Here is a 14896-nt window from a genome sequence, read left to right on the forward strand (position 1 = left end):
CCCTCTCCCATTCCCCTTGCTTCCGCTCTCTCTCTCTCTCTCTCCTTCTGTCAAATAAATAAATAAAATCTTCTTAAAAAAATAAATAAAAAACAAAAAGTTCCTGGTTTCTTATCTAATGATAACTGTAGATTTACACAATACTTGAATTTTTTTTATTCCAAATCTCACCATCTAGAAATCTCTCCACTCCTTGTTTTCTCACCATTATTTAATAGACCTTTTTCCTGATTAAGCTCCAGCCCTGCTCTTCCCTGAATTCCATCTCAATTCCACATGGAGCTTCCCCTGGCGTGTCAGGGGGTCTAACCCACACGTCATTTATTTCCCTGACCAGAGAACAAGATCACTTACGAAACACCTGAGGTCCTGTGTTTCGTGTGTTATTCTGAGTAAGATCAAACAACATCAATGCCAGGAAGATCTCTTATCAGTTCATTAAAATATGCAGAAACATGAGCTAATTGAGGGCTGAAAGAGCAAGGAGGACAAGTGAAAGAATGGCCCACAGCAGAAACCGAAACACAACTTTGCAAATACCAGACTTGGAAGAAACAGCTTGACTGAATTTCTCATCATCTAAAACAGAGTTCCTTAGCATACTTTGAAAAGCACAATAAACTGTATTTAATAGGAAGAAATGCTTGTTGCCATCATGTTGAAGGAGCTGGGGTTCAGACAACCAGAGGAGGATGGATGTCTGAGTCACATTATGATTAACTGAGAGTTTTAATAAAGCATTAATGGCACTTAATTGCCATGAAGACACTAGAATCATAGTGATTAGATCAATCGATAACCTGCCCACAGTTTTTCTTTTAAAAACAGAACTATGAACAACTAAAATAAATATCTCTAGGGCTATTTATTCTAACCCCTGAGTGCCCCCATGGTTTTTCTAATCTACCTCTAGTCTTACATTTTTAACAAAATATTATATTTCAAATATCTAATGATTCTTTTGAGTTACCCACATCACAGCTCTTTTTGGATCAGAGCTTCTGGGGCTGGGGATATGGAAACCGGAATGTTCGTCCATGGAAAACAGAGAACAAAGCATATTAACTGACACAGGGAAGAAACATGATAATGGGGTGCTACTGGGCTTACTTAGAAGCCAGGCGGAGAGTTGTCAGGCAGGAACTCAGCCCAGTATGGTCAGACTTTTATTTTTACAAAAATTCAGATTCTTATCTTAAAATTCCCAACTTTTTATTATGGACAACGATTTATTTTTAACTGTGAGAGGCAAACAAATCTGCAACCACATTTCAAGCTGAAAGTCCTAAATGTGTTAATGAATGTCTGTCCCTAAGAAAAGAATCCAGGAGGGATCATTGCAGGAGTGGGAATGAAAGCAGGACGAGGCTCATGGGCCAATCGGCAGCCAGAAAGGAGGTGGACCCTGATGCTAAGAGTCCGGAGCTGGGTATTTATGTGTTGTGACAACCTCCTCCTTCTGTCCTTTGTGGTCCTCAGAGTGGTTGAGGCTGCTCCCAGGCAAGACAGTGGGCCAGATTCGGAAATAAAAAGGGGTCCCACTGTTCTCTTTATTCCACTTAATCTAAAACAATTAGGGCATTTTAAACTTTGTATATTTACCATCTTCAAAGTGACCTAACAATTGCAGCATATTTCAATTGTATCAGTCCAGATCTCTAAGCAGATAATATCGGTTTCCGAGGCTTTTTTTGGTTAAGAAACTACCACGTTTTACCACTTTCATGGTTATATTTCTGTTCTTTCCTTAGACTTACTATATTAAATTCAAATTACAAAAAATAATTACCATACAGCAAAAATGTATTGTTTTCCCTTAAAATCTATTTTAGATTTTAAAATAATTCCTATTTCTGGTCTTACCTGAAACCCATTTGGAACTCCAAATTTTTCAGATTTAATAAAGTAAATATAGCACATATATATGTGTGTGTGTACATATATACATACACAGACACACTCTCACAGGAGGTACTGAGACAGCCCCACATAAATAAACACACTAATATTTCTGCATACACACATGCCAAAAAAAAAAAAAAAAAGTCACAGTGACTAGGATATATTAAGGCCAAAAATAGCTTCACCTCAGGCCAAGTTTTACAACTAAAAGAGTTTTTCCGGTTTGAGTTTTCAGCATTTCAGGGATTTAGGACAGTGGATAAAGGACTCTAGTCCTAAATTACATAAACCTGCTGAATTCTGTAAGTCTCATGACAAGCCACAGCAGAAATTAATAGAATTAAGGACAACCAGAGAGAATCAATGATGCCATTCTCGCCGAATTGGGGAAAAAAACACAGAGAAATCAGCGGTAGTAAAAAAACAAAAACAAAAGCAAGACAAACAATCAAAAAAAGTAAATCAATTTCTGCGGAAGGCACTCTAGGTTTTAAAAAAAAAAAAGCAGAATTAAATAAAACCAAACAATAAGATCACCAAAAGCCCCACTGCAACCAACTAAACAATAGCATGTGGTCAACAAGGGGCAACGTGCTCCCCAGTCGTTCCCTGGAATCCAAGAATATTTCGAGTAGGGAGGGGCATGGCTGGACCTGGAGGACGAGAAGCCACATTCCTAAGATGTCAGGAGAAAACAAGGTTGGCCAGAGGCAACTCTACATTCACACGCCTCATCTGGTGGGAAAACCAGAGACTAAGACAACTGAAAAGCCAGGAGCTGGCTGACAACATGCCCTCCCTATGCCACAAGCTCGCTGACGAGCTTGTTAGAAGCCACTTCTCCCTGCTCCCCTAAAAGGCACTCGGCAGTAGCTGCGTATCACAAAGAACATTGAACAGTTCTGCTTTAGGTCAACCTCAGTAATGTGCTGGATCCACCAAATCACTAACCACTTTTAAATAATCTCCATGTAATGATGAAGAACTATTCACATAAAGCAATGGACACAGACACAGTGTGTGTGAGCTAAAGATGATTTTGATACATAATACAGTAGTTTATAGGAAGGAGCCATGTGTCTACAGTATACTTAATGAATTCCACAAGGATCTAAAACCAATGTGGAAATCTGTTTTCTTGAACAGATTAATTCAGTTGGCTGATATAAAATGTACACCCATATATTACACCATAATCAAGACACTTGTGAATAATTTCTCACCATATTCTAAGCTTTATCATTCAGATCCCAATGATAACAAATTATTACCTTAACTTCATTTGCCTAAAGTTTATTCCATAAGATTGGGGGGGGGGCCGGAGGGGGAACAATATTATAAAATATTATCACCATAGAAAGCAGCAAAGTAAAATTTTATTGTCTCCTACCTCTGCTCGACCCTCATAGTAGGTTAACATGGACTTTGTTAGCACAAAAAGTCTCTCTTTGTAGTTTAAGGGCGATGTCTTCTTTTTCTGCTGTGACCTTTTAATAAGAATTTCTTCTAGAATAGTGTTAAAATTCATCTCGGTCTTCTGATCACTCTGTCTCCTGCCATTGAAGATCCCAGTATTCTAAAGTGAGAAAAAAAAAAAAAGATGAAAAACAGTTGAAATAAAATGTGACTTCTTAATTTTCCAAAGATGTTCTCATTCCATATTACCAAAATAGAATTTACCCTCATCACAGCTGGAGCTAATGAATGTTAGTCTAGGCACCTGGACTGAAACTGCCCAGGGCACACAAGCTCAACCTCCCTCATCCCCAGGCTCATCCTTGTTTCTCCATAACCCAGCATTTCACAAGAAAATCTAATCAAGGTTTGCCATGATGATGAGTCACTCCTTTGTACCTCCCCCAGTATCCCTTACTTTTCTGGCACATTCTTCTGCTATCTAATTGCAGGGCAACAAATATCTCAGAAGAAAAAGTACATTTCATCACCTGCATGGCTGATTTAGGCTGGTATTTAAATTGCCTCAGGATCCTAGTACACAAAACAGATGAGCACATGGACCCGGTGGACTTGTGAACAAAATGAATTACCACAGTGGTGGGTATGAGTCAATCTCCAGCTCTGATAAGGATGTAATCTTGATCAAACATCCTGGTTACCACAGTCATGAGGATGTTCTCCAACGTCTATGCCATGCTCCATAGTTCTGTTTCCTATGGCTCCTGTCTCAACCACAAGAGGAAAGGAAATCTACCTGGTCACAACTAACCTACTCAGGGAAGAACCCACCTGGACAAGGTCCTCAACCCTGTATCTGGATCCCCCACACCTGGACTAAGCCTTCTAAAATTCAACAAATTTAACTATCCGAAAACCCGAACTACTCAGAAAATACATTAAGGTTCTTATTTAACAGAAATTGAATTGACAACAGCCTTTTTTTCCCCCGTTCTTCACCACACATTTACAGTCATTGCACATCAAACCATAGTGGTAACGGAAGTCACGTGAAGAACATAAGAGGTTACCTGAGAGCAGAGCTAGAGCCTTGACATTGAGTTAGCCACTAGGAATTCTACCATTTCCACACCCAACCTGATGCCTTGGAAGAACCCCTGCAACTCACTATTACTGATCTGTCATATCCAGTCAGGTCCCCCATTTCTGTAAGGTCGCTTTACAAAGATTTAACCTCTGTATATAAGTTCATTCATTTACAAAATAGGGAGATAAATACCCCCAAGGTTATTGTGGGGTTTAATGAGATGTGGGAAAGAACTTGCTCATTATGAAAACTCTACACAAATGTTTACTATCATGATTTTTTTTAATTCCACTGCCTTTTTCCCAGCTCAGAGCCTTATAATCTGGACCATAGTAGCAGCTCTCCAACTGATCTTTCTTTCCACAGGCTCTTGCCTCATTTTGTTCAAACAACATACTCCTCATTCCTATTGAATCAATCTTCAAAGACACCACCTTGCATCATACCATTTCACTCACCAGAAATCCTCGATTCCTCCTCAAAATCCTCCCTACTACCTGCAGGATAGTAAAAATCCCCATATTAACACTGGACAATCACAATCTGGCTACAACCTATCATCCACTCTTTCCTTCCACTACTCTTCAAATAGTCCATACCCAGTCAAAATAGTTGGTATGAAAAGTCCACTAACTCAAAACTTACTTCCTTGATGAACACTTTCCTGATGACTCCAATTAATTAAATGCCTTCCAGTTCATGTACCCATGATCTCTGTATCACTCATCATAGAGCTCATCATAGTCTTCCATGTCCTGTAGCAATTAATGTACAGTCTTTAACTTTCACCTAGATTTAAATCTCCCAAGGAAAAAGTCCTCAACCTTAAGTGCACATTAAAATCACCTACGGAGGGGCCTCTGGGTGGCATAGTGGGTTGAGCATCCGACTCTGGGATTTGGCTCAGGTCATGATCTCAGGGTTGTGTGATCAAGCCCTGCTACCAGCTCCACACTCAGCACAGAGTCTGTTTAAGACTCTCTCTCCCTAGGGGCGTCTGGGTGGCTCAGCTGGTTAAGTGTCTGCCTTCAGCTCAGGTCATGATTGCAGGGTCCTGGGATAGAGCCCCACATCAGGCTCCCTGTTCAGCAGGGCAGTCTGTTTCTCCCTCTCCCTCTGCCCCTGCTTGAGTGCTCTCTATCTCTCTCTCTAATAAATAAATACAATCGTAAAACAAAACAAAACAAAACAAAAAACAAGACTCTCTCTCCCTAATACAAATCAAAACCACAATAAGATACTACCTCACACCAGTCAGAATGGCTAAAATTAGCAAGTCAGGAAATGACAGATGTTGGTGAGGATGTGGAGAAAGGGTGGAACCTTCCTACACTGTTGGTGGGAATGCAAACTGGTGCAGCCACTGTAGAAAACAGTATGGAGGTTCCTCAAAAACTTGAAAATGGAGCTACCCTATGACCCAGCAATTGCACTACAGAGTATTACCCCAAAGATACAAATGTAGTGATCTGAAGGGACACCTGTGTCCCAATGTTTATAGCAGCAATGTCCACAATAGCCAAACAATGGAAAGAGCCCAGATGTCCATCAAGAGATGAATGGCTAAAGAAGATGTGGTGTATATATATACAATGGAATACTACTCAGCCATCAAAAAATGAAACCTTGCCATTTGCAACAACATGGATGGAACTAAAGGGTATTATGCTAAGTGAAATAAGTCAGTCAGAGAAAGACAATTATCGTATAATTGCACTCATATATGTGGAATTTAAGAAACAAAACAGAGGATCATAGAGGAAGAGAGGGAAAAAAAAAACAAGGCAAAATCAGCAAGGGAGATAAACCATAAGCATTCTTAATCACAGGAAACAAACTGACGGTTGCTGGAAGGGAGGTAGGTGGGGGGATGGGGTAACTGGGTGATGGACATTAAGGAGGGTATGTGATATAATGAGCACTGGGTACTATATAAGACTGATGAATGGCTGCACTCTACCTCTGAAACTAATATTATATGTTAATTAATTGACTTTAAATTTAAATAAATAAATATTTGGAAGGAAATTAATTAATTAACTAAAGGAATAGACTAGAGTCCAAAAATAGACACATATATATATGAACAAAAGAGTATATGCCATATGATTCCATTTATACAAAGTCTAACAACAAGTAAAAACTAATCTATGGTAATAGAAATTAGAAGAATGGTTGCCTATGCGGGGGGGGGGGGGGAGTTAGGTCAAGGTGGACTGGGCAGGAGCATGAGGTAATTTTCTATGTCTCAATTGGGGTAGAGATTACACGAATGTGTATAAATGTATTAAAACTCTTTGAATTAGGGGGAAAAAAAGACTCTCTCTCCCTTTCCCTCTGCCCCTCCCCTGCTCACGCGTGCGCACCCTCTCTCTCTTAAATAAAAACAAATAAATCAGAAATAGCAGGAAGATCGGTAGGAGAAGGAAGGGAAGCATGAAGGGGGGATAAACAGAAGGGGGAATGAACCATGAGAGACTATGGACTCTGGGAAACAAACTGAGGGCTTCAGGGGGGAGGCGGGATGGGGGATTGGGATAGGCCGGTGATGGGTATTAAGGAGAGCACGTATTGCATGGTGCACTGGGTGTCATACGCAAACAATGAATCATGGAACTTTACATCAAAAACTAAGGATGTACTGTATGGTGACTAACATAACATAATAAAAAATTATAAAAAATAAATAAATAAACAAACTAATTAATTGATTGATTTAAAAAATCACCTAGGGAAATGTTTTGAAATGTCCAGGCCCCACACCCAGATATTTTTATTCCATTGGTCTGCGTTTGGGGCCCCAGACATCATGATTTAATGTGCAGGTAGATTTGAGAGCCGCCATCTTAAAGGAAGAGACTGAAAAGTCAAAGTAACTACAGCACTCTTGGTATTTATAGCAGCCTCTCAGTAAGCAGCTGAATAACGGACCCAATGAAGCCATCAGTTATTCTAAGTTAAGAAGTCAGAGGAAAGCTCTTGCTCCACAGACAAGCTCTTGCTCCTTTTGCATCTCAGTTGGTCCTACTTATTCTAAATTAAATTTTTTTTTCTGAGAAACTGGTTGACATGTAAACATAACTTTGGAAATCATCCTTTCATCTTTGTGTAACACATTTTCAATGCAAGGTAAAAACGACAACTTAAAGAATGGATTGTAAGAGAAAAGCAAGCTATGCCCTGGAAAACAGGCCATATGCAAATGTGTAGTTCCCAGGCCAGTGAGTAATAACATAGTTTCCAAAGAGAAGGCAGATTTTTGAAAGGTAGACATGAGGTGTGGCTCATCTGCAGTTTCAGAAGCAAACGGTCTCAACATTGAGTATATATACTCAGTTTGGAAGTATATATATACTCAGATATATATATATCTGGGGGCAGGAGAAAACACATGTTAAATGCATTGGAAAAAATATCCCCTTATCTGATTTATAGGAGATATTAAATAGTCTTACAAAGAACATACCAATTGAATTGAAATAAGTGTGAGACATCATCTATCTCACTCATTTTACAAATTAGGAAGCTGGGATTTAGAAAAGCTTAGCGACTTGCCCAAAGTCACACAAGCCAAGACGAGAAGAAAAGTCTCCTGGCTCCATTCCATACCAGACAATTAGAAGATCACTGTTGTTTTAATAATTCATTGCTTAATGAGAAATCCTGGACAAAGAAAACTATTAAGGTGCACAGAGATAAAAACGAAGGAAAATTCTCATGTAGACTGCCAGTTGAAGATAGAGTGTTGCATGTACAATACAGTTGCATTAGCTCCCTCCTGAAATCCCTTTGTTAAATCAGTCCTTTGTTTTTGCTGTTGTCATCATTAAGGAATTAACTCTCATGGAAACAGAAAACAGGACAGGAAATATCAACAAAATTTGGGAAACTGAAAAGCAAATAAACATGTGGTAGTTCCAGCTGGGAAGAAGCCTGGAAACAACCTAACTTATGCTGCAAAGCCTCCAAGTAACTCCAGAATCAGTAGAACTTGGTATGTCTATAAGTGGTGGTGAAGAAGACTTAAAACAAAAGGACTGTTTGCAGGTCTGTATAAGAAACAGGGTCCCCCATCCCCTCTCCTATACCATATAGCCAAATGATTAATCCTCCCCAATCCTAGGAGAAAACTGAAAGTTTATTTTCTGAAGGCTATAAAACAGAAGGTCTCTATACTGGGAGAAACTACAAAATTGGGGCTAGGGGTACCATACTGCAAAGCGGGCTTAAGTGAACCCGTACAAGTATATATACTCAATGTTGAGACCACTCAGCTCTCTTCTCCCACCAGACTCCACAATATTAGATAAGGACCAGACTAATGAGTAAAGACCTACAGATACAGACACAGGAGAACTCCTACAGCCCAGCAATGGCCCAGCCAGATTACCCTATAGGAAAGCCCACAGTCAGCAAGTTCCACCCACAGCACAAAGCTTCCAATGGAATTTTAGAGCCCAGTTCATGAATGAGAGAAAGCCAAGAATCATCAAACCACTAAGGAAATATTCTAATATGAATTCAAGCTCAAACAACAAATGGGGGGGGGGGGGAAGCAACGTGGAGGAAATAAAGACTCTGCAGAGAAAAGAAAATGCTTTTAAAAAAAAAGTAATAAAATCAGAATTAAGGGAAGATACTGCGTGCATGAAGCAAGGTCAGGCTATAGCCAGAATAAAGAACAGAGAACCAAAAAAGAGGAGCATTGGTAAAAAATAAGATAGAAGAAATGAAAAGCTCAACAGAAGAGGTAGAATATAAAGTTGAGGAAATCTCCCAGGAAAAAAAAACAAAACAAAAAAGCCAAAAAATTTAAAAACTGGAGCGGGAATACAATAAAATTAGAGGACCCATCCAGAAAGTTCAGCATCTGAAAAAAAAAAAAAAAAAAAAAGAGTTCCAGAAGCTGAAAGCAAAGAAAACAGTGAGAAACTAATCAGAGAAGAAATTTAAGAAAATTTCCCCATATGGAAGGTTATTTTCATACTGAAATACAACCAAATCAAGGCACAACTCATAAAATTTCAAAATCATGGAGACAACCTGAAGATTCAACAAGCTTACACCTAGGTTTCATGGAAAGGCTCATACTTCAGAATGGCAATCATCAAGGCAATATTGGAGGCTGGAAGATAACAGAGAAAAATTCCAAAAAATTTTGATTTCTAATCTAAAATTCTATGCTCAGCCAAACTATCAATGCAGTAATAGGAGAAGAAAGACACTTTCCAAACATGCAAGGCTTTAAAAATTTTCTCTCTGCTTTACTCTTCTTAAAAAGCTACATGAGAATGTAGTCTACCAAAATAAAAAGTAAACCACAGAAGTCATGGAATCCAGGAAACAAGGGTTCCAACACAAAAGAGACGAAGGAGCATCTCCTGGATGAGGTGAAGGGAAATCCTAAGATGACATTGAGATGCAGGCCAACAGAGCAACTAGCTACACTAGACCAAATTAGAAGGTTCTTGGAAAAAATTCTTCCAGGATATGAACCTGAAGACATTGGAAGAAGATTTATAAATTAGTAAAACTAAACCAACTTAAAAAAATAAATCAATGAATTCCTGTGAACACAAAAAAAGTGCACAGAAAAAGAAAAATAATCACAGCATGCTCCAGAGTTCATAATATAGTAAATAATAAATAATATTCTTATTACTGATATAAATATATTGGGGGTAAGTGAATGCAGGAAATGTGCTTCTGTGTGGGTGAGAGTAACTGTGAAAGAGTGCTATATCCTCCACAGCACTAGTAGGAAGCTAATAGATCATACCTCAAACAGAAAAAGCAAGATGGCAGTGTAAAGCTATGTGTTCTCTACTCTCCTCTGTTAAAAAACTCTATGGGGGCGCCTGGGTGGCACAGTGGTTAAGCGTCTGCCTTCGGCTCAGGGCGTGATCCCGGCATTATGGGATCGAGCCCCACATCAGGCTCCTCTGCTATGAGACTGCTCCTTCCTCTCCCACTCCCCCTGCTTGTGTTCCCTCTCTCGCTGGCTGTCTCTATCTCTGTCGAATAAATACATAAAATCTTTAAAAAAAAAACTCTATGGGGGCGCCTGGGTGGCACAGTGGTTAAGCGTCTGCTTTCGGCTCAGGGCGTGATCCTAGCGTTACAGGATCGAGCCCCACATCAGGCTCCTCCACTATGAGCCTGCTTCTTCCTCTCCCACTCCCCCTGCTTGTGTTCCCTCTCTCGCTGGCTGTCTCTATCTCTGTCGAATAAATAAATAAAATCTTTAAAAAAAAAATAAAAATAAAAATAAAAAAATAAAAAAAAAACTCTATGAAAACAATAAAACATGAAAGCCAGAGGAAAATAATCCCATTGGCCAATGAACAAAATGATGGGCTTTAACTCCAAACTCCAAACCGTGAAACACGTATTTGCGAAATACTCTGAAAAGTGGACCAAAATAGAGAAGGCAGCTAAGTAGATTTCCCTAAAAATAAACATCATTGTCCTAAAAGGTCAATCCAATGACTTTTGATAAGATCAGTGAAATCCAGAGAGATAAGGAGACCATGGGAGAATCAGGAAGTATCCCCACAGAATTACTATTTATACCGAAAAATAATAAAAATTCTTATAATTGCCATTATCAAACTTTTACTATTTTGTTATGTGTTAGCACTATTCTAATAAGCACTAAACACTTTCGATGTATTAAGTAATTTAATTCTCTCAAACTTTTTCAATTAGGTACTATTACTATTTATATTTCACAAGTCGCATTGTAAGAATAAGAGCCAATCAAATAAAAAAATGGGCAGAAGATATGAACAGACACTTTTCCAATGAAGACATACAACGGGCTAAGAGACACATGAAAAAATGTTCAAAATCATTAACCATCAGAGAAATTCAAATCAAAAAACCAGACTGAGATACCACCTGACGCCAGTTAGAAATGCAAAAATTAACAAGGCAAGAAACAACACATGTTGGAGAGGATGTGGAGAAAGGGGAACCCTTTTACACTGTTGGTAGGAATACAGCCACTTTGGAAAACAGTGTGGAGGTCCCTTAAAAAGTTAAAAATAGATCTACTCTATGACCCAGCAATTGCACTACTGGGTATTTACCCAGTATTGCACTACTGGGTATTTAGCCCAAAGATACGGATGTAGTGAAGAGAAGGGCTACTACTGGGTATTTACCCAGTATTGCACTACTGGGTATTTACCCCAAAGATACAGACATAGTGAAGAGAAGGGCCATATGCACCCCAATGTTCATAGCAGCATTGTCCACAATAGCTAAATTGTGGAAGGAGCTGAGATGCCCTTCAACAGAAAACTGGATAAGGAAGATGTGGTCCATATATACAATGGAATATTACTCAGCCATCAGAAAGAATGATTACCCAACATTTGCAGCAACATGGACGGGACTGGAGGAGATTATGCTAAGTGAAATAAGTCAAGCAGAGAAAGACAATTATCATATGGTTTCACTCATTTATGGAACGTAAGAAATAGGGAGATTGGTAAGGAGAAGGAAGGGAAGAATGAAGGGGGGGTTAACAGAGGGGGGAATGAACCACGAGAGACTATGGACTCTGGTAAACAAACTGAGGGCTTCAGAGGGGAGGAGGATGGGGGATTGGGCTAGGCCCGTGATGGGTATTAAGGATGTACTGCATGGAGCACTGGGTGTTATACGCAAACAATGAATCATGGAACACTACATCAAAAACTAAGGATGTACTGTATGGTGACTAACATAACATAATAAAAAAATTTTTAAAAATTAAAAAAATAAAAAGTTAGAAACTGAATTTTGATTCTAAAAAAAAATAAAAGAAAAGAAAAAAATAAGAGCCAGGTTTTAAAACAGGCAGTCTAACCACAGAGCCTACACTATTAACCACTACACTACATGGGCTCTATTGTGGAAGGGAAGGGAGAACCGAAGGAAAAAGCATAATAACAAGTCACTTCCAGCCTCCTAGTTTAGGGAGATTGCTAAAAGCAAATTACTTCAACAGAAATAATTTATGACTTCCAAGGCATGACTAAGAGAGAGGCACACCAACCTCTCAATACCAAAAACTGAAGAAAGATGTTCTGAGTGAAGGAAATAATAGGTTTGATGTTCAAAATTAGAAAACAAAGATGAAACAAAAGTTCAGAGTTCCTCAGCTTATTCTCCCAGCCATTCTCCACAAGAAAAAGAGCTGACCCATTCAGAAGTAAGAATCACAAAGGAACCAGCTCTGGGTTACAAATATCTTCTTAAATACAAGGCAGATCTGCAACATAAGACCCTTTTATCTGTCCCATTGGAGAACACAAGAACACTATTCCCTTTACCCTGGCTGCTAACTTGAAAGTTTGGAAAACTTAAACAATTCTAAAATTTCTGCGGAGCCACAAAAGACCTCAAATAGCCAAAACAATCTTAAAGAACAAAACTGGAGGCACGACACTCCTTGATTCCAAGCTATATCGCAAATCTATAGAAATCTTAACAGTAAGGTATTGGCATAAAAATAGACGCATAGATCAATGAAACGGAATAAAGAGCCCAGCAATAAACACAAATATGCAGGCAGCAATCTCTGTGACTTCGGCCACAGCAACTTCTTGCTAGATACGTCTTCAAAGGCAAGGGAAACAAAGGCAAAAGTGAACTATTGGGACTTTATCAAGATAAAAAGCTTTTGCACAGCAAAGGAAACAGTTGACAAAAACCTTTAAAAGACAACTGACAAAATGGGAGAAGATATTTGCAAATGTCTTATCAGATAAAGGCCTAGTATCCAAAATCTATAACTTATCCAATTCAATACCCAAAGAACAAATACTCCAATCAAGAAATGGGCAGAAGACATGAACAGACATTTCTCCAAAGAAGACAAACAAATGGCCAACAGACACACGAAAAAACGCTCAACCTCATTCGGCATCAGGGAAACACAAATTAAAACCACAATGAGATACCATCTCGCATCAGTCAGAATGACTAAAATTAACAAGTCAGGAAATCAGATGTTGGTGAGGATGTGGAGAAAGGGGAACCCTCTTACATTGTTGGTGGGAATGCAAACTGGTGTAGCCACTCTGGAAAACAGTACGGAGGTTCCTCAAAAAGTTGAAAACAGAGCTACCCTATGACCCAGCAATTGCACTACTAGGTATTTACCCCAAGGATACTAATGTAAGGATCCAAAGGGGCACCTGCACCCTAGATGTCCATTGACAGATGAATGGGTAAAGAAGAGGTGGTGTGTGTGTGTGTGTGTGTGTGTGTGTGTGTGTGTGTGTGTACATATATATACACATACACAATGGAGTATTATGCAGCTATCAAAAAATGAAATGTCATTTGCAAGACATGGATGGAACTAAAGGGTATTATGCTAAGTGAAATAAGTCAATCAGAGAAAGACAATTATCATATGATCTCATTCATATGTGGAATTTTAGGAACAAAGCAGAGGACCATAGAAGAGAGGAAAAAGAGAGGAAAAAATAAAATAATATGAAATCAGAGAGGGAGATAAACTGTAAGAGACTCTTAATCATAGGAAACAAACTGAGGGTTGCAGAAGGGGAGGGGGTTGGGGGATGGGGTAACTGGGTGATGGACATTAGGAAGGGCACAAGATGTAATGAGCACTGGACATCATATAAGACTGATGAATCACTGACCTCTACCTCCGAAACTAATAATACATTATATGTTAATTAATTGAATTTAAATTTTAAAAATTAAAAAAATAACTTACACAAACATGGTCAATTAATTTACAACAAAGAAGTCAAAATTATACAAAGAGGAAAGGACAGTCCTTCAACAAATGGTGCTAGGAAAACTGGACAGCCAGATACAAAAGAATGAAGTTGGACCACTGTCTCACACCATACACAAAAATTATTTCAAAATGGATGAAAGAGTTAAACATAAGACCTGAAATCATAAAACTCCATGGAGAAAACATAGGACCTGAGCTCCTTGACATAGGTCTTGGTGATGATTTTTTGGATATGACACCACAAGCAAAGACAACAAAAGCAAAAATAAGCAAGACCACATCAAACTAAAAAGCTTCTGCACAACAAAGGAAACCTTATCAACAAAATGAAGGGGCAACCTACTGAATGGGAGAAAATATTTGCAAATCGTAATTCCAATAAGGGGTTAATATCAAAAATATATAAGGAACTCATATAACTCAGTAGAAAAAATCTGATTAAAAACATGGGCAGATCTGAATAGACATTTTTACAAAGAATACATACAGAGAGGCAAGAGGTACATGAAAAGGTGGTGTTCAACATCACTAATCATTAGGAAAATGCAAATCAAAATCACAATGAAATATCACCTCACACCTGTTAGAATGGCTATCATTTAAAAAAAAACAAAACCAAAAATAAAATTAAAAAACTGGAAATAAGTACTGGCAAGGATGTGGAGAAAAGGAAACCCTTGTGCAGGAATGTGAATTGGTACAGCCACTATGTAAAGAGAATGGAG

General features: G+C 38.7%; 1 protein-coding gene across 2 annotated transcripts in view; it reads right to left on the minus strand.

The window, feature by feature from the left end:
- TEC (tec protein tyrosine kinase) overlaps positions 1 to 14896 on the minus strand; it is a 131294-nt gene that overhangs the window by 76994 nt on the left and 39404 nt on the right. For both annotated transcript variants that reach the window (XM_026508848.4, XM_057309644.1), the window contains exon 2: positions 3293 to 3478. In XM_026508848.4, the coding sequence (XP_026364633.1) occupies positions 3293 to 3430 (138 nt within the window). In that variant the 5' untranslated portion in view covers positions 3431 to 3478. The remainder of the gene's footprint in view (positions 1 to 3292; positions 3479 to 14896) is intronic.

Source organism: Ursus arctos, unplaced genomic scaffold (assembly GCF_023065955.2).
Source record: "Ursus arctos isolate Adak ecotype North America unplaced genomic scaffold, UrsArc2.0 scaffold_9, whole genome shotgun sequence".
Lineage (NCBI taxonomy): Eukaryota > Metazoa > Chordata > Mammalia > Carnivora > Ursidae > Ursus > Ursus arctos.